This window comes from Gobius niger, assembly GCF_951799975.1.
Source record: "Gobius niger genome assembly, chromosome: 9".
NCBI lineage: Eukaryota > Metazoa > Chordata > Actinopteri > Gobiiformes > Gobiidae > Gobius > Gobius niger.
Window position 1 is genome coordinate 9,318,663 of NC_136860.1, and position 27,098 is coordinate 9,345,760.

The 27,098-nt window shown below is 42.6% G+C and overlaps 1 protein-coding gene across 1 annotated transcript; it reads right to left on the reverse strand.

Annotated features, from left to right (window-relative positions):
- Positions 1–1,021: 1,021 nt before the first annotated feature.
- LOC306968274 (5-hydroxytryptamine receptor 3A-like) lies at positions 1,022–17,750 on the reverse strand (the record flags this gene model as incomplete). The annotated part of the gene is made up of 10 exons (XM_079563616.1): positions 17,707–17,750; positions 14,107–14,267; positions 13,875–13,919; positions 13,690–13,799; positions 13,442–13,611; positions 3,823–3,980; positions 3,429–3,636; positions 2,204–2,332; positions 1,486–1,538; positions 1,022–1,201 (listed from the first exon to the last, which is right to left on the reverse strand). Exons 1-10 carry the CDS (start codon positions 17,744–17,746, stop codon positions 1,022–1,024), a joined length of 1,254 nt encoding a protein of 417 aa, XP_079419742.1. The 5' UTR covers positions 17,747–17,750.
- Positions 17,751–27,098: the final 9,348 nt, after the last annotated feature.

Consider the following 27,098-nt stretch of genomic DNA (forward strand, 5'->3'; position numbering starts at 1 on the left):
CAGCATCTTGCAGGTCCAGCTTGGATTTAACTTGCTGGAATGAGTCACGGAGTTTACTCACATCTGTCTGGAAAAATATGTACTCAAGAGCCGTTGTAAAAAAGCTGGCCTTTTTCTCAGGACGACATTAGGATCTTTTCCTTGTCAGCGTAATGCAGACGGGCAGGAAATGGTCAGGGACGCTCACCTGGTTTACGTTTTGGCCCAAAGGTTCTGTGTGCTCGGTCGATAACAAGAGGGTTACAGAAATGTTCTCTCCCCAGTATCTGCATCAAAAGATCGGTCACAAAGCGAGTACGGTTGCCTGTTTCAGCATCTTCTTCGACCTCTACAATCCTAATGTTCGAGCTGCGACTTCTGTGTCTGGAAAGTTTCAAATATTTAAAATTCCCTGGAGCTGCCCAAAAACACAACTAGAGCATTTATGGGGGGACTTGATTCGCTGGCCTGTTTTAATATTTTGGATGAAATGCTTTTATCAGACAAATGACATAATATCTGCTTATTACTTCACAACGTAAGTAGAACGCTTCGTTGATTTGAATGGGATTTTCCCAACGTACTACCGGTCATTATTTTCTGATAAAGGACCTCTGAAAAAAATAATGACTGCTGCCAATGGCAACGGAGTTCGTGCTTTCATATCACTCCGGACACTATCTCTGTCCCCGTCACTGCGAGAGAAGTTTGGGGAATTGCTCGTGAAGTTAGCGTGAGTCTGAGTCGGTTCGCCCTGTCGGTGCTTATTTTCTCGATAATGACCAGCGTTCTATACATTATCCCTTACTTAACTAATTTACACCTTGTGTTACTTTGACACAACTTTTGGAATCAGGCCGGGTTGGACATTGCTAGACAAAAGCTGGAATTAGTTTTGTGTAACTTTATTATTCTCCATTCTACACCAGTCATTTATGTTTCAATCCTACAATGTGCAGTAGCTTATAGTGTTGAAATTGGCTAATGAATATTCATGCTCTACAGAAGTGAAAGCATCTCAGCATGCAGAAAATACAACATTTTAGTAGATCCAGTGATAAAACACAGTCCCCAGAAAGACCGTGGCCACAGTGAAGTAGAAGACGATGAAGACACGGTTGAGGATTGCTGCCTTTTTGGCCCAGTATCCAGGTTCTGTGTCCTCTCTCTTGTTCTGAAGGAGTTCGGTCAGCGCAGCCAGGATGAGGTCTGACACCTGGGTCTGAAGAACACACAAATGTAAGCTGGAACCAGGGCTTTACATTCACAGTTTTGATCACTGGCCACTATGGTTTTCCAAAGTTACAATCCACCAACTGATTTAACAAACCAAAACTAAAATGTGCTTTCAAAAGTTATGGTCATTTAGTGTTTGTTACCCAAGCAAGCCCAATTTTAAAGTTGAAATTTGTGTGGTTGATGTACATTTTTAGTTAGGCAAGAAATTGTAACCAAGTGCATATTTAGCACAAGGAAACAGCTGTCACATCTGTTTTAGACTCTTACCTTTTCCAGTGAGGAGTTTGAGGTAAAAGAATTGTGACTCAGGCTGATCAAATCTAAAAACAACAGTCAGAAAACACAATAACTTAAACTAGGTTCGGTTAATTTGTACCCGTGGGTAAATTCGTCTTGCAATTCTGAGAACTAGTCAACATATTAAAACACATTATACAAAGATAAAACATCACACATATTTAAGTATAAAGCTTGTAAATGCTCCAGATACTAACAGGATGTGCCTTTGGTACAGATACAACTGAAATTTAAGCCACTGGACAGTAACAAAGATAAAAAGCCATGTCATAAGAGTGAGAGTCAATGGTGAACTCTCTGATCAGTGCACTGTTTCGACAGGCTCACCCCACCCTCCTCCTTGACGTTGGTAGAAGCCAGTGGCAGTTGCTCGGGCAACTGTTCCAGAGTCCTCCTGGTCGCTTCCCTTGAAGGACTATGTCTCTGAGCTGGCCTGGAACTGCCTTGGCATTTGTATGTTGTTTTCCCTGCTCTTTTATATTGAAAATACTGAAAAGACCCTCAGAGAAAAGTTGCTGAAACTGAACTATAATCTTGGTGTACTGTTACAGCCCCACAGACAAAGCTGTCAGAGGATAAGAAAAGCTTTATGAGCCCCTGGAGGATTGTGGAAGAGGATTAGAAGGATGGCAGCAAAGGATGATACATGATCAGAACCCTCATAACATTCAAATTGCATGGAGAGTACCTTTAAGTCGCCTGTAGGGTTCGTCGTCGTCCTGCTGTGGACTTCCATCTTTGTTGAGCAGATACAGAACCACGAGGCTCTCCAGGAGGCTCAGCAGCATCAGGGAGAAGAGCCCGACGCAGAACACCGCTGCCGACCATGAAAAGTTTTGATGTTTTATGCATCGTTTCAAAAAGTTTGAAGAAAAGTCATGATAATTATGCTTGGAAATGCCATAAGCAAACATGGGGAAATGGGCTAACTGGAGACAGGCAAGATCACGAGCAGCGGTTTAATTCTGAGGAAGAATATTGTGGTTTTACATCAGTTATTCATGATTATTGAAATGAAGGAAGAAAATACATAGAGTCTTAAAACCTTTACACTACTGACTAAATGTCACCATAAAAAGCTATTTTCATTTACTGTGGGTCATACGGCACTAAGACTTTGCTAGGAGACTATTTTATCCGGACTCCGCCCTGATCAAGCTTTGGAAATGACAAACAGGAAATCCGACACCCGCCGGAGACGAGAATCCAGTGAATTTCAAATCAGCCATAAATTTACGCCCTTCTTTCCTAACTTCAGCAGTACGGCAAAACAGAGATGGGTAGAGGATTGTTAAACTCTTAACCCCCACCTTAACTGTACACATTTTTTAGATTGGCTTGATCCAAATCTAAAAGCTTCTTGAATAAAAGTGTCAAAATAGTCAAAGGAAGAAAACGATGCAAAAGGGATTTTTTTTAAAGCGTGCCAGAAAAGCAATAACACAATGGAAAAGCAACCAAAAATGTGACTGAAGACTGATGTCAAAGCAACAATAAAAGACAAAAACACATCAAGAAAACGTGATAAAAACGCTTCAAAATTGTAACAAAGACTCCAGTCAAGAAGCTTTTAGATTTGGGTAAAACCAAACTGGAGAAAATGCGTTTGGTTAAGGCAGAGGTAAGAGGTTAAGTACACAAAGACAACAAGCTTTACCGTCCAAGGGGAAAATGTATCGCCCCATATTTAGGACAGCAGCAGAAATGTGGTTCAGTGAGTGGGTTTAGCTGGACTGCTGGCAGCGAAGGGTGAGTTTGACATGCCCTTTATTATTTCAACCCAGGGAACCTTGTTGAGAGCCCCGCCCCGCGCACACACACTGTACACAATAAGCCACTCCGAAGCCGTTCAGTAGTCAGAATGAGCCCAGCGTAAAGGAAGGTTTGAAATGAGAACTTAAACCAGGTCTTACCAATGAGCGGTATGCGGACGGAGGAGGCCGGCAGGACCTCATTGAACAGTAGCTGCATCACAGTGACGGCCAGGAGGATCGTGATCTTAAAGCCCAGTTTGTCTCCTGTGTCTGTTATGAGGAACGAGGCAAAGTCCAGGAAGAGGAAGAACAGCAAAGGCAGAATGTAGTTCACCACATACAGGCCCCAGCGTCGCTTCATCAGGATCTGGGAGAAGAAGAAGCAGAGAAAGTCCTCTCTTTGTGAGAGGAACTACCATCATATTAATCTGGTTTGTGTTTGGAGGTCTGATGCTTGATTCACGAGGGGTTTATTACGAAGCAGGACTAGATTTCCTGTACCACATTGGTTCACTTATCAGTATTTAGTTTTCAGAAGTTTGTATCGACTCACAGTGTAGGTGATCACGTCCTGTCGATCAAAAAAATATTTCTTTTCCTCTGTGATCGTAACGTTGATGAAAATCCACTCATACTCTGACCTCAACGTCTCCACAGACCACTCTGTGGTCTCGTTCGCACTCATGAAAGGAATCAGTTGAATGGCACTGTCTGAAAAATAAAACAAAGTCCTGTGAGCATGGATTCGATTTGAACCAGATCATTCTTTGTCATTTTACTTTACCCTGAACAAAGTCAAATATTTATTTAGACTTGTGTAGTGGTTTAAGCTCAACCTCATGTTTTACAGTAACAGAAATTAAGAAGGTTGAGAAATAAAGAGGACAGTAATTCCAAATTACTCATATTGATTGATAGGAATATATAGTTTATATTTTCTGGGTGTTATGGCACGCATGCACGAAACATGGAAAAAAAGAACATTTCTCCAACCAGGAAATGATAAACAACTGTTAAACAACAAATATGATAATTTTGCGCATGAGGAAGATTATAAAATCAATCAGTAACCAATATTAACCGAGATGTCTGCTGCATTTCCTGGGATCTCTGCACATTGAGTTTTCGTGTACATGAAATGTGCCATACAAATAAACTTGCCTTGCCTTGCCTGTAGCCACTTCTCCAGTTTGGGGGTCACTGCCCCGAGTGCCCAACAACCACAGGCACCGCTGATGCCTTCACCCTCCAGGTTTTCTCCAGCTCTTCTCTGAGCCCCTGGTATTTCTCTAGTTTCTCGTGTTCCTTTTTCCTGATGTTGAAGTCGCTTGGTATTGCTATGTCGACCACAACGGCTTTCCTCTGCTCTTTGTCCACCACCACAATGTCCGGTTGGTTCGCCATTACCATTCTGTCCGTCTGTATCTGGAAGTCCCACAGGATCTTGGCTCGGTCATTCTCTACTAACTTTGGAGGTGTTTGTCACTTTGACCTTGGGGTTTCCAGCCCATATTCTGCACAGATGTTCCTGAACACTATACCAGGCACTTGGTTATGGCGCTCCATGTAAGCTTTCCCTGCAACCTTTTATTGCCCGGGACTTGTGCTGGCTATTGAATGAGTCACCACCCGACCACACTTCTCTAGTCCAAATGACCGAATGGTATTGATAAGTGAGTCGATGTCTCGCTCATTCTTAGCGTACAGCTTGATGTCATCCACGTTAAGGAGGTGACTGATGATGGCCCCATTCCTGAGTCGGTATCCATAGCCAGTCTTGTTGATTATTTGGCTGAGGGGGTTCAGACCTACAGTGCCTCTCGTAAGTATTCATACACCTTGAACATTTGCACATTTTGTCATGTTTACAACCCTACACATAAAGATTTTATTTTTATTTTTTTACTGAACGTTCACACACAAGTAACAGACAACTGTGAAGTGAAAGCAAAATGATACATGACTCTGTTAATTTTCAAAAAATAGAAAAGTGAAAAGTGGGGCTTGCATAAGTATTCATACAGCATTTTCTGAGTGCATTAAATTGCCTTTAAAACATTCCTAATGACTCCAGAATGTTCACTCCTTGGCCTAACGGTTAAATAGAGGCCACCTGTGTGTAATCTACTCTCAGTATAATTTCAGCTGTTCTTTCAGGCCCTCAGAGCTGTGGTCGGAGTGTGTTGGTCACTGAACGGCATAATGAAGGTCAAGGAGCTCACCAGAGAGGTCAGGGATAAAGCTGTGGAGAAGTTTAAAGCAGCCTTAAGTTATACAAAGATTTACCAAGATTTGAACATCTCCCGGAGCCCTGTACAATCCATTCTTCGGAAATGGAAAGAGTAAAGCACCACTGCAGACTTACCAAGGCGTGGTCCTCCACTTAAAATATCAGAGCGAACAAGGAGAACACTGGTCAGAAAGGCAACCAAGTGCCCCATGATAACTCCTTGAAGAACTGCAAAGTGCTGCTGCTGAGCTGGGGGAATCTGGACATGGGACAACTATAAGTCATACTCTACACAAATCTGGCCTTCATGGACGAGTGGAAGAAGAAAGCCATTATTTAAAGGAGGCCATAAGAAATCCCGTTTGAAGTTTGCTAGAAGTCATATGGAGGACACAGCTCCATGTGGAAGAAGGAGCTTTGGTCAGATGAGACAAAAATTGAACTTTTTGGCCCAAATGCAAAACGTTATGTATGGAGCAAACCTGACACTGCTCATCGTCCTGAGTGCACCATCCCCAGTGTCAAATATGGTGGGGGGAGCATCATGATGTGGGGCTGCTTTTCCTCAGCGGGGACTGGGGAGATTGTAAGAGTAGTTGGGAACATGGATGGAGCCAAATACAGAGACATTTTGGAGGAAAACCTGCTGGAGTCAGCAAGAGAACTGAGGCTGGGGCGGAGATTCACCTTCCAGCAGGACAATGACCCTAAACACAAAGATAAATCTACAATGGAATGGTTTAAAGCAGGGGTGCCCAAACTTTTTGTCTCCGAGGGCCAAAATGAAAAAGTGCCTGTGAGTCGCGGGCCAAACACGGCGATGTCAAGCGTGAAACACATAACTGCAAATAATAAAAGTTGCTTTATTTTCTTTTTTGGTATACCTTTGCATTTTTTGTTGGATATTCAACTCATTTTTGTAACTTTTTTGTCATTTTTTGGTCCATTTTTTCATCAAATTTTTGTGATTTTTTGTCAATTTTTTAATATATTTTTGTTGTTTTTTGTCCATTTCTTGCGACATTTTAGTGACATTTTTGCCACTTTTTCATCCATTTTTTGTCACTTTTTTGTCAATGTTTTCTCACTTTTTTGTCACATTTCCATCATTGTTTTCGTCTCAGTTTTGTTGCTATTTTCACAGCTTTTTTCCAGAAGCTTTTGGATTGGGGTAAAGCCAAACTGGAGAAAATGTGCTCGGTTCAGGCGGGAGTTAAGGGGTTAACATGCTACAAAAGCCTAGTTTTAGTAGAACAAAATCAATTATTGTAGCAATATAGAGCAAAATGGAAACAACAGCACCACCTGTACCTGCAGTACCTACAGTGACTTTAGCTGATTCATTTCTTTAAGTCAAAGAAAATGCCATATTATATCATTTTGAAAGTGTCAGTTCAGCATAAATTATTTTATAAGTCATAGATGTCAACGATTTTTGTTTCCTTAAAGAGTAACTAAACACCAAATCCACTTTTTTTTTTTGCTGATAAACGGTCTAAATGGTTGTTGAATAGAGTTAGCTACATGTCCCAGTCAATATTTTGACATTTGGTGCAAACTTGTTCAAAATCTCACTTTTGTGTCTAAAACCGCAGAGTTAGCACCTCTACTGGTTTCACGCAGCAACTACATTTGATTTTTTGCGGTTGGAGGAGAGTGTGTCCACGGTGTCCAGAAAACATCATCAGTTCTGCCCGTGGTTCTGCCTCTGTGCCTCTGTGGCCCCGCCCACTCACGCCTCTGCCTAAGTCACGTAGCAACAGGGACACGCGTAGCGCAGTCAAACCAGTAGATGGCGCCCCTGCGATCCTCACACTTAGGCTGAGGTGGTGTAGAGAAATAAATCCCTTAGAAAAGCTACTGTGCGATGCTCTCTCTCTGTTCGCAGTCACTGACAGCGAGCGAGTCGTCTACCAGCAGCTATTTTTTGTAGGATTGCTACATCAAGCAATGAGAGTGTACCAACTATCCTACGAAAAAAAAAACCTTGCGCACAGTGGTGACAGCGGTAACAGCCGTCTGTCAGTCCTGTCAGATCGAGGGGCTTGGTCTGAGACAATCAACAGAGCAGACCCCGCCCACACACTCACCCCCCTCGTCTCCCCCAAAGCCTCAGAGACCACCCCTTTCTCAGCAATTTTTGACTTTAGTTTGTGGGTGGGGAAAGGCTCTGCCACGCCCGTTTAGTTGCACTTTAACTTTGTGAAAGGAGTGAAACAGCGCCCCCAATTTGACGCTGGTGGACAAAAAGTGAACTGCATCTATATTTGCCATTGAGAATGAACGGGAGAGAGAGTTATTGACTAGATGCGGCGCAAAAGTAGGTCACCCTCTGGCGGGCCAACCTAATTGGCCCCACTTTGGGCACCCCTGGTTTAAAGACAAACATATTAATGTGTTAGAATGGCCCAGTCAAAGTCCTGACCTAAATCCTATTGAAAATCTGTGGAAAGAATTGAAAACTTCAAATCTGACAGAGCTGGAGTTGTTTTGTAAAGAGGAATGGGCTAAAATTTCAGTTTCTAGATGTGCAAATCTTGTACAGTCAAACCCCAAGAGACTTGCTGCTGTTATTGCAGCAAAAGGGGGTTCCACAAAGTATTAATTCATGCTGTATGAATACTTATGCAAGTCCCACTTTTCACTTTTTTATTTAAAAAAAAAAAAACAGAATCATGTATCATTTTGCTTTCACTTCACAGTTGTCTGTTACTTGTGTGTGAACGTTCAGTAAAAAATAAAAAATAAAAATCTTTATGTTTAGGGTTGTAAACATGAAAAAATGTGCAAAAGTTCAAGGTGTATGAATACTAACGAGAGGCACTGTATGCAGAACTGCAGTGGGGACAGGGCGTCTCCTTGGAATATGCCACATTTGATGGAGACTTGTGCAAGTGGCTTGCCATTGGTGTCAAGGGAGGTTTCCACAGTCCTGTTGATGTTGTATAGCTCCAAGCATTCAATGATGCAAGTGTGTGGCATTGAGTCGAAGGCTTTCATGTCCAGGCAGTGCTCAGGTTAGCGTGTCGGGTTCTGTCTACCAGGAGCTGGTGTTTGGCCCCTCTGGTATCTTCACCAATTCCCTTCTGAGCTGTGCTCATGTATTGATCCATGTGTCCGCTTGTCTTTGCCGCTATGATGCCGGACATGAGCTTCCACGTTGTGGAGAGGCAGTTATTGGCAGGATTGTGCGCCCTTCGGTTAGTTGTTCAGGGTGATTCCCATCTCTCAGCAGCTGGTTTCCCTTTTCCGTCTTGTTCCAGTATTTTTTGTCGAGGTGCTCTGGTTCCCCAGCACCTGACACAGACCTTGTTTGGTCGGGCGACCAAAGTTTAGGAGAACGGCCGGGTATAGGTTTGCAGTGATCCCATTCTCTTTCCATTCCTGGATGGTGTATTTAACTGTACTTTGAGAGATGTTCAAAGCTTTGGAAACCTTTTTATAATCTAACCCAGCTATATATTTTTCAATAACTTTATCCCGGACCTGTCTGGTGTGTTCTTGGACTTCACGATGCTTCTGAGACCATGACAGAGCAGCTTTATTTGAACTGACATTAGATTGCACAAAGGTAGATTCTATTTAGTCATTAGGTCAACATGTGATAAGTCATACATTGTCATTCAACTTCTGTAGGCAATTGTTCGTACTAAAAGGAAAGGGGGCCGGTGCTTATGTACATCCCACTTCTCAGTTTTTTATTCATAACACACTTAGTGTGTCTTTCAAATAAAATTTCAATTAAATATATTCATGACAACATAAAAAAAGAAGAAAGTGTGGATATAACGCTGCAGTCAGAGCAGATTCTGAACCATGATTTTAACCAGCGAAAAGCAGCTGGTCAGCTCGGCGGACTCTGTGCTGGAGCCAGGGGCAGAACTACGTGTCTCTCGGCCTGAGTAGAGCCTTCTTCCAGGAGGGAACAGGTGCGTGGAGAGCTGACAGCCGAACCAAACGAACCCGTCTGGACCGAGGAAAGCCAACAAAACATGCTTCGATCATTCCCCTGAGGAGAAGAGGGTGTGCGGTCAGCAGACCCTGTGCACGCCGCTCAAAACCGGATCTTAAGAACCCGTAGCCCTGCGACAGGACATGATTCGGTTCCCTTAAAGGAACAGGCCACCGTTTTTTCCATACTGAGATATGTTCTTACCTGAGCTTCGATTAGTTGATGCGTACCTGTCTGGACTTTACACTCGCGCTCAGGCATACAACCAGACCAATGTTAGCATGTCTTTCCTCCTCTTCTTTATGGACCCAAAGAGGGGTGAAGTTAGAAGCAACCAAGCTCTTCCACATTTCCCCCATTTAAATACGTGTAGTTACACAATCCAAGTATGGTAACACAAAATTATTATTTTTTTAAGTGGATATAAAGGAGTACTATATTGTGAGGCGTAATAACAAGGACTTGGACATCAGCACAATGAAGTCAAAGTGCCCATAAGGTATTATTACGCCTTACAATAACATACCAATGTTGTACCATTGTTTCAGTTTTCCAATTGGCGCAGTCTTTTTTGTCAATCGAACCAACATTTTAAATGCAGAAATTCTCTGCACGCCTGCGGGGGCACTCCATCAAAACCCTCTACAGGAAACAGTCAACAAGAAACACGCTTCTCTGATTGGTCAATTAAACTCCACATACTTTTCTGTCTCTTGTTTACAAAATGAAGCCGTATCAGACTGTGGATGTGTTGGTTTTTCCTGTCACACTTTTTAATCTGGCAGTGACAGTAACTATGCTCAGAACGCACAGATGTTTTTACCGATGAAATGAGCATCAAACGAGGCAAAACAGGGGCTAAACATGGATGGAACCGGGACTGCACCTGGACTAAACTGGGACTAAACCAGGACTAATGCAGGAGCAGGACTAATGGATCATGGAGATATGTTCTCTTCACATGAGGCATCTGCAAAGGCTCTGGGCAGAGACATCGAAAACTACAGACTGTCCGAGGGAAACAGACGAGGAACAAGGTGCTAAAACGGATCTAATCAGGGCTTTGCTCTCTGGCCTCTGTCGCTGCTTAAATCAAAGGTTTCTGCCCAATATTTATGAGTCCTGACTATGTTTTGGTGTAAATGTCGTATTTACTCTGTTAGCTCTAATCATAGAGAGTCTGTACATGCGTTTTCATTTTAAATGCCACAATATTCCGAAATGAATGTCGTGATTGTCAGCGCTATTCTGTCTTTGAGTTACTCATTTATTTGTTTTGGTTGCTACGCACAATGCCCTGGAACTTTCGCTACCTGGTTTTATTCTGCTCTCTGGCTCTGTTGCATTCACAATTCAAATGATCCCATTCAGTTGACTGGACTGAGACCCATGTTTTCAGCCGGACCAGGGTTTGCTTCTTTGATCCAGATCAGTGTCCGTTTGTGCGTACACAACACCTCAAACAAACCCAACTATCCAAGCAAACGGGCCAGGATTCGGATCAAGAGGGCGTTGTTGATGCACCCTTAGTTAAACCCTGAATTCTGACCTAGTGCTATATCAGTGGCATGGGCAACGTACCACTTCCTTCGTCCAGTTACAGGGTAAATGCTCAGCACAACACTGGACCATCGCGGCCACACACACTCAATCTACAGCTGCTGTCGACATGTGCTTGATGCGCTCCCCGGAACCGAAACAATACTAGAAAAGATAGCAATAATTAAGAAATTAAAGCTCGCCATTCTCTACCTGCCCTAGCAGAGCACCGCTCCAAGTAGGGCCGTTTCTCAATCTGTGTACTTGTGCGAACTTCTGTGCTCGTGGACTCGTGAGACGTCATCACGCGCGGCCCAAGCCCTGTTCCAATTCAAAGTTCGCTTCTCAGCAAGTTTGCTGTAAATCCCCGGATGAGAACTTGCTCCGCCCGTTTTACAGAGGATGCATCAGAGGAGACTTGTGCGTTCTCCACCAGCGATATTTCCCACAATCCGTTTGGCTTTGAGCACGTGGATCACTGCGAGCCTCCGTGCGCTCCGAGCCGCTCCAGCTGAACAAGAGCCGATCGTGCGCATGTAAATAAATGCGGAGACGTGACCGGTTTAACAGTCTTCTATCCTCAGAGAAGTGAAGACGAAGGAGGAGAGAAGTTGAAACAACTTTGGTCATGCTTTAATTTTCTCACCCCAATCAGCAATGCTAATGTAAAGTCGCATCGTCATGAACAGGTTATTGAGCACAAATGGATTTTATTTTTACATTGTTTTATTAGGGGGTCACTGCAGACAAATCTTTATATGGGAACTTTAAAAACAGTTTCACATTTTAAAGTTTTAAAATAATATTATTTGATGAATATTTGACCTATTTTTTTTATCATTGTTTCAGTTTGCACATCAGATAGATATTTTTAATTACTTAACAGATAGCACCTTATTTATGTAGGATGTAATTGCAATAATAATGTGAAATTGTCTAAAATGTAAAATTATATTCATGTTTACTGCAAAAGTGTGTAATTTATTTTTTTAAAAGCATCTTTCCACTTGGCCTGCAGTGTCTCATCCTTTTAATTTCATATGAGGTGATTTAATGTTATTAAAGCTCACAGCCCCATGTTCATGAGCTACATAAAATGTTACTTTTGAGATTGTCAAACAAAAGTTGATCCCCGGGCCGTACTTTGGATGCCATTGAGGTAGATATGAAGCCTAGGCTAGGCCTAGGTTAATTTTCAGCATCACATACCTCCAGCCAATGATCTCTTCCGAGAGGCCACACCTCCACCTCAGCCATCAGCCTAAGAGCCGCACCTCCATGGCAGCCAATCATCGCTCTCGGCCCCGCTTTTAAGCCCCAGCAATCATGGTTCGTTCGCTTCCCAGCTGTGCTGCGACCCGCCTCCACCCCATCTCCACCTCTTCCATCCACGGCTTCTACTGCTGCAGCTTCACGGATCTTCCATACCACCACCAGTGTCCAGGCTCCGGGGGAAGACATCCCTAACTACAAGCTGTTCATCCAAACTGACTTTCATACATCGATGTCTACCGCCGGGGTCTGATCGCCAAAACTAATATACATGTCAATAAATCTTACAAATCACTACTTTTGTCTGTTTGAGTCTATCCAGGTTGAAATTTGTTTATCTACATAAATGCTTTTAAGGATTGTTTATTCTGTTTTTTGCAGGCATTTGTTAAGAATCTCAGACTCTTAAAAACAGTTGGAAAATACTATTCTGATAAAAACTGCCGAAACTAAATATCCGGCAGTTTCATGCATGCTACCCACAAGTCCCCGTCCCACCTCCCTCCTCTTGCTCCCCTTCACTGCACAGCTGTTTCAATAAAGAGAGAGAGAGAAAAAAAAAAAGATCCTATGGCTGATTAAAGTGGCTGACTTTGCGATGACAAGATTAAGCTTAGCAAGAGATGAAGAGGTGTGTGAGGAAAGCAATTCTGAAGTCGTAGGACCGCGCTGCGAAGAATAGCCTCTGGAGAATATTCAAAGATTACTTGAAGATGCTTGAGTGTGCAACAACATGGTGGAACATCATATCCACGTTATTTATTTATCTATTTGGCTATTCACCTACGCATGTATCTTTCTTTTGCTTGATTACTCTGCTGAACTCTGTTCCTATGAAGAACTTTGTGGAGCACAGATGCTCAAATAAAAAAGATGAATTGAATTGAATTGAACATTGTAACATCAGTCCCAGTCGTTTTGGACAGACTGAATAAACAGATATGAGATGTGTGTCAGAGTTTTCTGACCACTGTCATTAAAAAAACCTTTTGAACAGCTCTTTGAAACAAAAGGATTCCAAAAGAGCCATAAATCCCATGCACAGTGAAGTCCGGACATCTCCCTTCAGACAGCAGCATTTTTGGGCTTCAAAACAGAGCCGAATGTCCTGGTTCAAGACAACCATACCTAACTTCAGACAGGGCCTTTTATGAACTGCCCTCCAATGATGATCCTCACCTGAGTATGTGGCGGATCTGAAGGACAGGTCACAGTTCTGCGTGTCGAAGGGGAACTTGTACGCACGTATGCGGCAGGTGCTCACGACCACCTGGTCATTCCTATGCAATATGGTGCCGTTAGAGTAAACCGTCATGTACGGGCTGCCAGTAGACTTGTCTCGGTCTATCCTGGTGCAACAAGCAGAGACACACAATTCAACACAGTAGTAGAAGTCACATGTTTTCATCACAAAGTTTTCTACTTACATGTCTTGAATGATAATGTCTGGCTTCCATAGAGCTTCAGCAGGCACAGCCACGGCCTTGATTCCACAGAACTGTTTAGGGTCCCATTGGATGAAGTCATTTTGCCAAACCTCAAAAAGCACATTTCACACACATAAATGTGAATTTTTCATATTAATTACTTGAAGGCATTACTTCTTACTTACTGTTGAAGTCCACAGATAGGATATGAATTTCTGGCTAGTCTCTTGCTGCGAAGAGGAGAATATGTAGAAATATATTTTATTATACTATTGTGGGTCGTTTGACAAGTTCAGATGTGTGGAGCTACATAACTTGACTTGCTTCTACATCACTTCAAGTGTCTTTTACCAGCACTGTCATGGCCTGCTATATGTGTGAGAGCAAAAAAGTGACAGAATGACAAATAATACTGACCACATCCAAAATGGCATAAATGACCACGTCCAGTTTCACGTTGGTGGGGGAGTCAGGATTGTTGACCGGGCGGACTAAAGTCAACATATCTTTGTTTTTACTCAGCTGCAGATGTTCCACAACATGGTAATATGTACAGTTCTTCACTGAAGAGGCCACGCCTGCAGGTAAACACACCACACAGATATGTTTTACAGTACATGTTCTCAAACCTTTCACACAAAGTACCACCTTATAAATGTTTGATCATTTTTCATATTTGACCTTTCAAACCATATAAAATATATGACCTTCATAGCACCACCTGATGGAGAAGAAGATCAAGTTTGATGAGCGAATGAAGCCTGGCAACACTTTAAAGCCCAACACACACTGAGACACGCTGACATGCAGCTAAAGAGCCGCTTTGCTACAGAAAGAGGAATAAAAACTCCAGAGCGCCGGGTATTTTGTCCATCACTACAAATTATTTATGTATTTAATAAGTACATTGGACGAACCAGATGCAGTGTTTAAAGTGCAACACGTGTCCATAGGGGACTTTTAGGCTACAACAGATATAACACATTATTTGAACTAGACAACACACATTTTACTCATGGGAACAACTTTGGGCCAATTTACGCTGCTGTTTGAGCTCTCTGCTAAAGACGTTAATACCAGTCTGCAGTTTTAGTCCAGTGTGGGGAGAGTTCCACAGTATTGCTGGGTTGCATGTTCGAGAATGTGATGTCACAGGACCCAGTGGTTGGCAGGTGCCAGTTTTTCCTATTAACTGCATTACACTTTCACAAGTCACATCCATCCAACCATCCATCCATTTTCTTCCACATTTCCGTTGCCGGGTCGAATCAGATTGCACCAGCCCCTTATGGCTCCTCCTGCAGGTGGTGGGTTCACAGAAGGACGGCCTCATGGTTCTAACCGGGCCTGTTGGTCTCTCATAAGGAGCTTCTGAACCGCTCTTTGTCTGACCCGTCACCTAGGACCTGTTTGCCATGGGAGACCCTACCAGGGGCACAAAGCCCCCGACAACAGAGCTCCCAGGACCATTCGGGTGGTCAAACCCCTCCACCACATTAAGGTGGCGGTTCCAGGAGGGTCGTATCTAAAAAGAAAATTTATGAATTACTAAAATGATCATTAATATCAGTCACTCTCTGTACAAGACCAAACATTTCCTCAAAAACAAAATATTTTTTTTACCTCTATATAATACTATAGACCTTTAGATCACTGTATTGTCACCTGCAACCCAGCCATAGCCCCTCTGAAGGAGAAGCTGCACTGTTCAAAAGACTATCTAAACTTTGGGAGTACACAGTCCCCCCTAACTGAGGCTCTGGTATCTGGTGTTAGGAATAGACTAGACTGAACTCGGCCTAAAATATATTTGTCATCATGGCGGAGCGGCTCTGTTGTCACTTGAAACGCCAACCATTTGCATACAGCCACATCTGGGAAAGCCTTAATTGCGATCAATACATGTCTAATGTGCTACATAGAATCGTGGTCATCTTAGAGCCCTGTTCAAGCGGATGCGGCTGAAGCTGTAAGTTACAAATCCATTAATGCAGCAAGAAAAATAATGCATGTTTTAAGATCCGAAGTCAAAACGCTTGTGTTTACATTATCTGATCTCTCTGTGGGTGTCTCCTCACTATAAACTCAAATTCTCCAACTGTGCGGTCTCCTGACCTATTACAGCTCAAGAGGCGGAGATGGGCCCTGAGCGCTGAACCACGGGTCAAATGCAGTAAACAAACCTTTAGCCTTGATGCCAGCACCATTCCTCATGGTATTGTTTCCATACGCCTCAGCAATGTCACAAGATCCAGTGTTGCATTCATTTTTGACCAAGATCTTGTATTGAAGCGAGAGTGTGACCACAGTGCAAAGGCTTCTTCAGCACATCCCAATGATCCTGGACTAGACCCTGGCCGATCCATCTCATGCTCCCTGATCCACTCTTTCACTATGTAAGCCCCATGAATCCTGGCATTGTCATCTTGGAATACACCTGTGCCGTCAGGAAAGAAGAAATCCATTGATGGAATAACCAACTGACCAACTGCAGCAGCCCCAGATCAGAACAGGAGGGTCCTCTTCCGGCACGACAAGCCTTTACTGAAGACATGGCCGGTAAAGGCCCATAGGGAGTGAATCAAAATGGACCGGAAGACCAATAAGACGGTCTGAGGCACTCTAATGTTCATAGAACAGGGTGGGGCATGGGAACTTCCTTTATGGAAAAGTACTGTTAAGGAGGGTCACAGTAGCCTGGTTTTACCAGACCCTCGTACTTTCTTCGTTTCATACAAGGGTACTTCACAATTGAGCTCCGTTATCAGGTGGGAGGGGTGAACTCCTTTGAAACGATTGGATCTGATTTTCGCTATCGTGTAATGCGCCCGAGTGAGCGAAGCAGCTATCATAACTTTTGGGGACATTCCTTGCGTGAGCCGAGCCAGAACGGATTGAAGAGCTTCCATTTCTTTTGTATCCGCCGCCATTGCCAAACTACAACCAGCAAATAGGTGCAAATGCTTTACATCACCTACAAGACCCGCCTCCTCCGCTCGCTGAATGGTAGGTAGAAAGTCAGCCGATGTAACGCAGCCACTGAGAATGATAATTGACCGGAGTTCACGGATGGCTAAGGCCGGGCCAGGCTTTTTAATGCGGCGGCTAATAAATGGGACTAAACGAACACTTCACTGACACACACTCACCCGCAAGAAGGGAAGGAAAAAGCTTTCATGATGTACCGGTTATAGCTATTCACTCATTTTGTAATGATCATGCCCAGAGATTTCTGTGGGTTCTTTTAGGGTTTTCTTGGTTATTGGCTGTGGATTTTGCATCTTGACCTTCGTGTCCTCCTCTGGCCGCCAGTTGCACACAGCATTCTGTGGTGAATGAGGCGGTGATGTTATGTTAATAAATCCTAACACACACACTTCCGAGTCCGCTTTCACCAACCTCAGAACACAGGTCCCAACAATGTTCCTATTTACGAATGTGTTGTGAATCTGGTGCAGATTTCTGAAACTGCCTTCACAAGAGCAGATTTGAAGATTTTTTAAAAGGTGCTAATGAATTAGGCGCAATGAGTTTTGAAACATCTTCAGTTTATTACATTTTCGAAAAAGGAAGTTCCCACAAAGCAAAAAGGCTGGCACAGTAAAGTGAACACAATAGAGCTGCAAGATATGTGGGATAAAAATGATGATATTCAGTAACAACAAGTCATAAAAATGTCGATATTGGGATAATTTGCAAAACCATTTCAACACGGTGCATTCCAATGAATTTGAAAAGATCATAAGCAATTTGTTTAGTTTCATAATTTCATGAAATTGTGTCACAAAATAAGACTTAAAAACTAAAAGCTCAGGAGCAAAGCAAGGCTGAAGTAGAACACAATGAGTTGATTTTGTCATTTTGAAGACGTCACTGATTTTGTATTACTTTACCATTAAACTAAGCCAAGTCAGTGGAAGGCACAAAGTTAAGGATGAGGAAAAGTCAAAGCACAAAAACACCTGCAACACATTCAAGTTTTATAAGTTGATATGAGTATAGGAATAAAGCACTTACTGATGTGGAGGAGCAGACAGGCCAGTGCGGAGAGCTTCATGGTGAGAACTGTGCAAACTGACTCTGAAAGTGCAGAGAATGAGCAAAAACACTTGGCCGGCGACTAAGCCACTCCTTTATTCCTCTAAAGTGTCCGTCAATCTCCTCAGAGCAAATCACTGAACCGCAGTGTATTAGCACGGTCATGTAATAATGGCCAATGTTGAAATACTGTAAGTCAGACGGAAATATGGCAATGAAGTAAGTCAATGATGTAATGACATTTTTCCAGAATGTGTTGACCTTGATGTCATTTGGGAGCGAGTTCAGTCGTTAAAAAGGGCTTAAAGAGGACACATTGGGTGTACACATGTACTGTATATACAGTGGGAAGAAAAAGTATGTGAACCCTTTGGCCACAGATGTTTAGTGGTCACACCGCCTTTGCTCTGCCCAATCCCGTCAGACCGTAGAAGCTAAGCAGAGAAGGGCCTGGCAGGACTTAGATGGGAGACCGTTTGGTAACACCAGGAAGCCTAGCGAATGTAGTGCGTGTTTGAGTGAGTGGTTGGTGATGGTCAGAGGGGCCGATGGTGCAGACTGGTTGCCTCGCTTCCGTCAGTCTACCCCAGGGCAGCTGTGGCTACAATAGTAGCTTACCAGTATGGAGTGAACGAATAGTGCAATGTAAAGTGTCTTTGAGTGTCCAGAAAAGCGCTATATAAAATCAATGCATTATTATTACATTATTTTCTGCATAAATTGGTCATAAATTATGGTATGATCTTTATTAGATTTATTATTTATTATTTCAAGAATTAGCAGTGTCTGTTTAAACTAATACCCCCCAAACATTTACATTTTATCACATTTTTATTGGCCATAACATGGTTTCAGGATCCTGAGGTGCGGCTTAAAGCTGCCCTGGGCACTGAAAAACACACTAGTTCAGAATAGTCTCTGTTTGAGAAGCATTGTCTGATGTAAAATACGAGTTCTTGAATGGCCCAGTCAAAGTCATTAAAATGAAATGTTGTCCTTACTTTAGCTTTCTTGATAAGACCAGGTGTTCCGGTTTATATGGCTGTTAGATGGACTGGCGATGACGTATTTCCACTCCGTGGCTCGTCCAATCAGAAAACACTTAGGCTAAAAGGCTAGCTTTGGAAGTAGCACTGCTGTGTTTATTGTATTATTTCTTTTGCTAATGGTATATTTCATTTTGGAAATCATCCCCCTGTGCTGCAGACATGTGCATCTCTTAGCCTGACCTCTGTGGTGTGAAACATCTCCCGATATTCAGTGGCTACGAGTTGATCTCACGCTGGCACCTGTGGATTGAGTGAATAAAAGGGAGACAGACCGACAGACAGGGCAGAGAGACACGAGCGTCTACCTCATGCTGCCTGTGCTTTGTCATGTGGAAAGACAAAGGATTTGTGTCCTGTGCAGTCATATATCAAACACTTTGCATTACTTGAGTAACAAATGTGGTACCTCTTTCAATGTAGCCGTACGGTCCTTACAGTAAGTGGCTACAGTTTAATGCAAGAAAGCTTAGTTCCTCATAAGTGTAAACTTCTATGAATGTTCTTGTACTGTATGTTATCAGTGTCATCATGAGATGATTTCATATTACATCATAAGAAATGACTTCTAAATGTTATAGTGAAGTCCAGAAGGACGTGTGAGGCTCATGTATTAGGTTGTGTGCCCTGTATAACATCAAAAACAACACATGAAACAGACGTTGATCATTAAGTTACTGGAGGTGCATCACTATTACTTACTACTAGTGGAGTAGTTTTCTGACCAACAGATCATAGGATAGTTGAAAGCAGGAAACGTGAGTGCTTTTGAGAGTCCGTGTAGCAGTGGAAGGCCAACAAACAGGTGCTCTTCCAAGACTGGGCCAGCGTTGCAATCATAAGGAAAAATGACTAGATTAAGGCTGTGTAGAGCTAGTGCAGGAGGTGGAGTAGCCTAATCAAAAGGTCCAAACAAGTCTGAGGCACTCTGTTGTATGAAAAATGATTAAAAGTCCTTTGGAGCCCTAATGGAAGATGGACACCTACGCATTTTGACACAACGTCTTCATCAGGGCATAAGAATTAGCACCAGGTGTGTCCCTTTAAAAATGAGATCACATGATCACATGATCAGTAGTCATATGTGATCAGAAAACACACGACCAAAAAAAATTTACAGACAAATATACACACAATATAAACAATGAATATATACACAATACATTCACAGTGTGTGGAGAGAAATTTAAAAAGAGCAATATTCAGGAGATCAAGATGAATGATAGAGACACCAACTGTACATCACTATGTGGAGCGAGCAGTGTATAACAGTAAATGCATCAATATCACAAGTATCAAAGAAACAAAAAATGAGTTTACGAGTTTTCAACAACAGGAAGGACAGAATTCTTAAAACCTACAGTATGGTCACAGGTCTATCAGCCACAATATGATTCTTTTTTCAAGGAAATTATCCAAAAACAGATTTATTCGACCTTCAAGTGAACATTTTCAATTCCAATTCCAAAATCTGAAATAAACAATCTAGAACCGCCCTGACTGGCCTGAGCATCTCGCACAAGAACATCCAGACCTAAAATGAAAAGTGTAACGCGTCCACAAAAATAATCCAAGAAACCGTGAGTCACTATCCAAAAAGAAGAGCAGGTGTAGAGTGGGTGACTCCTTGTACAGGGCAATATCCGTGACACGCTAGCTTTATCCTTTAAAGCCGTACTAAGTAACGTGTTTACCTTAATAAATCCTTTTCGTAGTCCCTGTGGGGGTAGTACAAGTGTTTATGGGATGATTGGAGGGTCTTTCATCTCCCCCTGGTGCCAGAAAGCCATGTTTGCTTGGCTTTCTGGAAGAAGCGGCCGAAATGAGTTTCCTTCGCAGGAAACTCCTGGTCGCCTCCCGCGGGAGGTGTTCCAGGCATGTCCTAGTGGGACAAGGCCTCATGGAAGACCCAGGACACGGTGGTGGGACTATATCTCTGAGCTGGCCTGGTGTCGCCTCAGGGTCCCCCCAGAACAGCTGGAGGAGGTGTGTGTGGATCGGGAAGTTTGGGCATCTCTGCTGAGACTGCTGCCCCCGCGACCCGGCCCCGGATAAAGCGAAAGAAAATGGATGGATGGATGGATGGATGGATGGTTTTCACTTGTAGTCCACATGTAAAAATGTGTAGCGCTGACACAGCGCCCCCCTCAGGTCGTCAGGGCAGTGCATTGGAAGCAAGCCTCACTTCGGGCCTTTCAAAACGTGGTTTAAAGTCAATTTTTTTTTTTTTTTCATGATGACTGGTGAGGTCCAGCCTCACCTGCCTCCACTATGACCACACGTCACTGCAAGAGCGACAGAAATAAATAATACAATAAACGCAGCGGTGCTACTTCCAAAGCTAGCCTGATTAGCTTTTTGGGAGTCAAAAAACGTGCCTAAAGCCTGTAGTTGGACGCTGGTGCTTACTGAAGTCAGACATTTGTCACAAATGTCACCCAGCTTTAAGACGATCTCGCCGTGCGTCCGCTCAGAGTGTGTTCGTAGCCATCTTGGAAGTAGCTTTTGAAAAATACCTGCTGTTTGGGACAAACTAGTCTCCCTCTTTGCTACTACCATGTCATGGATCTTTAACTATAGCCTATATCCAGCCCATACGTCACAATCGCCAACAGCCCATTGTTGATTAAAAGTCTGCAATAAACCACAAATGTGTGAAGGCCGGCTCAGTGTGTTATCATCATAAAGGCTGCTCTATGTCGTTATGGCTTCATTGACGTTATTAGTGCATAATGCTTGTTTTCACGGGAGAAAACCGGAGCTCGATGCGAGCTGGCTGAGCTAACAAGCTATGGTTTTCTCCTGGAGCTAATTGTAGAATAGAAGATGTGAGCGATAAACTACAAAATCAGCCAGCCCAGCTCAGTGTGTGATCATTGCTAAACGGTTCTTTAATAGCTCTTGAGCGCACCGCCACCTCTCCATGCGCCAAGAACGTGCTTTTAGTGTACCGGTACGCTCATCTGCACATCTGTTTTAATCCTTTGGCTGCTCCGCCGCTTTTCAGAGCGCCCCTCACAATGCACAATTCCTACTTGGTCCCACCGTGAGCAATACAATGAACACTTGTGCTCTCCAGCTTCAGAGCAGTAAAAGAACGAGGTTGGCTGCGTTGGCTGAGCCCACCTGTGCCGCGGTCACTGAGGTTCTCACAAGTGGCGACGAGCACGAGAGCCATGTGCCCCGTTTGGCCTCGTAGATGCGATAAAAACAAAACAAAGGGGTAAATATGGTTGTGAATACATGATATAAATGATACAGTCCAGCATTATTACAATATAATTTATACTGTAATAATGCTGTAAAAAAAAAAGAAAATAAGAAAAGGGAAAATATAACATAGTATATATAGGTCTATTTTTTGTCTTTTTTTTTTTGTGTCAAGCATTAGTAGATCAATGTAGCTTTTAGTTTTTTCCAGTATAAAAATATTTAAGTATTGTGATTGTATGATTGTATTTTATGAAAATTTGTCACGAGAGAAAAACAAAAAACCTGTAAAAAATAATAATTTTACCACTAATCTTTGACCTATCCAAAGGGCTAATAAAAATAAAAACCTCATTCAGTTTGGAATGCATTTAAAAAGGTTTTCCTGTTTGGGTATCACAAATACTTACATGACAGTGAACCTTTGTATGCATTTACAAATGAAGGGTTAAAAATCAGATTTTTTTGTTTTTTTAAATATTTGGTATGTATATGGCAAGCAGAAGTAGTTCTATGAGTCTGAGTTTTTAAAAGTAGAAAAATACATGACCGTATAAAAATTGTATGGATGTTGAAAGCAGAGGCCACGTTTCGGGCCTTTGGGTGTTGAGTGTGATATTTTTCAGGCCCAGCTCTGGGAAGCTAATGTAAAAAAGACAAAATGAACTTCTCCAGAAATGATTTTCCTGAGGCAAACTTGAGGAACATCCAATGAACACAGAAAAAATGCCATAAAAATGACCAAACCATGTGAACAGAAGAGACTGAATCAGCAGTTGTTTTGTGTTACTTTATTATTCAACATTCTACACCAGTTCTTCATGTTTCAATCCTACAACGTGTAGTAGCTGCTAGTGTTGAAATTGGATAATGAAAAGTCATGCTCTACAGAAGTGACAGCCTCAGCATGCAGAAAACACAAATCCAGAAATGTTTGTTGAACGTCATAACTATTTAAATTTATACAAATTTAGTGTTTTAGTTTATCCAGTGATAAAACACAGTTCCCAGAAAGACCGTGACCGCAGTGAAGTAGACGACGATGAAGACACGGTTGATGATTGTGGCCTGTTTGGCCCAGTATCCCGGTTCTGTCTCCTCTCTCTTGTTCTGAAGGAGTTCGGTCAGCGCAGCCATGATGTCGTCTGGCACCTGAGCCTGAAAAGCACAATATTTGGGGCTGGAACCAGGGCTTTACATTCACAGTTTTGATCACTGGCCACTATGGCTTGTGGTTTTCCAAAGTTACAAGCCAACAACTGATTTAACAAACCAAAACTAAAATGTGCTTTCAAAAGTGATGGTCATTTAGTGTTTGTTATTTCAACTTTAAAATTGGGCTTCCTTGGATTTTTTTTTTTTTTACTGTACGTATTTTAGTTGGACTGGAGCAAATGCACCTTTAGCACAAGGAACAGCTGTTGTTTCTGATTTTGTCTCTTACCTTTTCCAGTGAGGAGTTTGAGGGAACAGCACTTTGACTGATCACATCTAAAAACAACAGTCAGAAAATATAGTAACTGTTAAAATACAACTGTAGAAAAGGTGTTCGATAAGTAGTCAACTGTACTGGGTTGCTTTCAAATTGAAGATGTTTTGCCTCTCATTCAAGAGGCTTCCTCAGTTCAGCTGTTCTTCTGGAACTTGGATTTAAACCTCTCCAGGAGGGAAGAGTTAAACTTGCCACACTTAAAGCAGTACTAAGTAAAGTGTTTACCTTAATAAATCCTTTTCGTAGTCCCTGTGGGGGTAGTACAAGTGTTTATGGGATGATTGGAGGGTCTTTCATCTCCCCCTGGTGTCTCTGGCCAGAAAACCATGCTTGCAACTTGACTGCCACCGGTCCGGAGAAAGCAATACACACTAATGGAATCACGAAGAAGAAGCTAACTTGCTAACGGGCAAAGCTAGCTGTGGGCTAGCGTCACTTTAAACAGTATTTACAGCCAAGTTTGAGTGAAAAAAATATTTCCATTTAATAATTGGATGTACAATATCCCTCTCTCCCTTCGCCTTTCCTGTCAGCGTAGTATTTAATCTCCAAAACAATTAACAATCAACACCTGCAGTTGCGCTTATGGCCTCTAGGGGCAAGAGTTACCTAGTACTCCTTTAATTTACTCTCGGACAGTGATCATGTAAATTGGTCTCTTATGTATTGTCAATACTTGATAAAGTCAGCACCTCCAAATCCAAGGTTAGCCGTATCATTCTCGACCGAAAAAGGGTCTCTCCACCGACCTGGAGAGTCCTTGCTCTATGTGGCCAAAGTGGTGGAGACAGATGGATCGGTGCTGTGTCTACAGTGATGTGGTCACTGTATCAGACGGTTGTGGTGAAGAAAGAGCTGGTTTAAAAGGATTTACTGGTTGATCTACTGTACATTCCAGCCCTCAGCTATGACCATGAGCTCTGGGTCATGACCAAAAGCACTAGTTTGCGAACACAAGTGGCCAAAATGAGTTTCCTCCACAGGGTGATGAGTTCAGTCACCCAGGAGATCGCCTCCCTTGAAGGACTAGGACACGCTGGAGACATAGTCCCCATGTCTCTGCGCTGGCCTGGGACCGCCTTGGTATCCCCCCAGAACTGCAGGAGAGAGAAGTCAGCGCATCTCTGCTCAGACTGCTGCTGGACAAAGCCGAAGTTCGCAGAGAAAACTAGAATTTTAGTGTATTGTTACAGCCCCAGAGACAAAGCTGTCAGAGGTTCGAAAAAGATTTATGAGCCGTGGTGCATCGTGGAAGAGGATTAGAAGGATTCGGGAGGAGCAGGTCGAGGAAACATGGAATAGGTGTGCAAGTTCTAAAAGTTAACGGCACTCATAACAATCACATTGCTTGGAGAGTACCTTTAAGTCGCCTGTAGGGTTCGCCCTGGTCCTGCTGTTGACTTCCATCTTTGTTGAGCAGATACAGAACCAAGAGGCACTCCAGGAGGCTCAGCAGCATCAGGGTGAAGATCCCAACGCAGAACACCGCTGGCAACCACAAAAAGGTCTTGGTTATTTACTTTCATGCATCATTTCAAAAAGAACTTTGAAGAATTGTCATGATGATAATTTAGTCTTAAAAGCATAAGTTGTAAAAGCTATAAGCAAACATGGGGGAATGTTTCGGAGTCACAATTATTCTGAGGAAAAATATTGTGGTTTTACGTTGATTATTCATGATTTATAAGGAAAAAGACTTTCTTAAAACTTTTACACTATTGACTAAATGTTCACAAAATATATATATATATATATATATATATATATATATATATATATATATATATATATATATATAAAAGGGTTGTTTTAACATTGAGTGCCAAAACTAAAAAAGTGGTTTTGTGATGAACTGAAGTCAAATAAATGAAGATCAACAACTTGTGAAAAGTCACAATCTGAACATTTCATCTGGGCATTTAATCACAATGTTGCAGAAATGACCATGTCCCTCGGTAGTTCATCGTGTGTTTTCAAAGCCCCGCCCAGCAGTCCTGCAGCAGAGCGGTGCTCAGAGAGAGGAGGAAGTGAGAGCAGAGGGGATCTGCTGCACAGAACAACGATCTCCACACCTTGTGCTTCAGATCGCTCTTTATTTTTTATCAGAAGACCAATGAGGTCAACAAGCCGACAGTTTTGTATGATCTAAAAATAAACCTTGTGTCAGAGCACTGTTAACCACAGCATCCTTGCAACGTATTTTTGTCTCAATATGTCAGCTCTATGTTCTCTTAAAACAACGTGAAACTCACGCCCAGACATTCTCAATAGTCGATGTTCTTTTCTTAAGCCGCTGTTTTCAACCAAAGACAAATGAAGAGAGTGAAATGAGGGAGACAGTTGTGTTTCATAAAACACGCAATATCTCTGTTTCTAGAAAGAAAAAGAAACAGTGATTTTGATCAAAACTAGCCTCTGTTAACTTAGGATTTCCCAGGAACCGAGGCACATAGAATGAAACAATTTTCACCTACTGAGAACTTAGAGTCCACCCTTTCAAATGAGCCATAGCATGTGTCCATAGCTATAACATAGAATACGCTGTGGTGCTACAAATATCATGAAAAATGGTGTGGATTGTTGGCACTCTACTAGCCTGGCTAACGCCAGACTAAAATCACAAGTGATATTTAATCTGGTGACCACCAATTCATTTTCTCGTAGGAGAGGTGTGGTTTACGGTGCGCTACGAATGTCTATCATGCGTCTGCACGTAGCACAGCCAATCGTATCATTGTATCCGATGACATATGACGTAAACTTTCGAGCTAAACTATTTAGAACACGACCTAAAACTTGATCGAAAAATAGTGTCGCGTCTGTCATGTTTGATCCGTAAATAAACTTTTTTTTTTTTTTATCCGTAAATAAACTACAAGCTTCCGTATATCGAATAGCGCGTCATCATCTTGCTATCCCTTCTCATTCTGTGATTGGTTCCCAAATCCATGCAAAAATTTCGGCCATGGTCCCCAGGCTGTTGTGCAGTTCGAAATGATTCGAGCGCACACAGCAGCATGGCGTTAGCCAGGTTAGCACTCTACAGCTAAATCCCCAAACACTCAATGTGTTAATTGAAAACCTATTGAACATCCAACAAATGTGAGTTTTTATCTATGCTTTCTGTTACGTAAAAACTGAGCAATGTAAGGATTCTTAAATAGGCAATAGATGTGAAAATAGATTTTCTAAGATTAGTCTGTGTTCTGGTTTGGATTTAACACTGAGCGGTGTTTCTTCAGTGTTTACCGGTGAGTGCGCACCGTTTGGCCAAAATACGAATGCGCTACGGCTCATGCAGGGCTGGACTTGCCATCGGGAGATTCGGGAGTTTTCCCGGTGGGCCGACGTACTTTCGGGCCGGATGGGCCAATCACACCGAAAAAAGGCCCATAATACCTTACACCGGCCCACAATTAACGGGAAAAAGCCATCAGAATCTCTGTCATTACATAGATGCAATTGCACAATTTCTCCACTAGAGGGATGTGACGCGTTTAATACCCCTCTAGTAGCACGCTTTCTTGAGTCATGGTTCTCAGATAATCTTGTATAATGAGCAGTGGGCCTCTGGGACATAACACTCATGCCCCTCACATTGCGAATATAAGAGGAAATAGTTT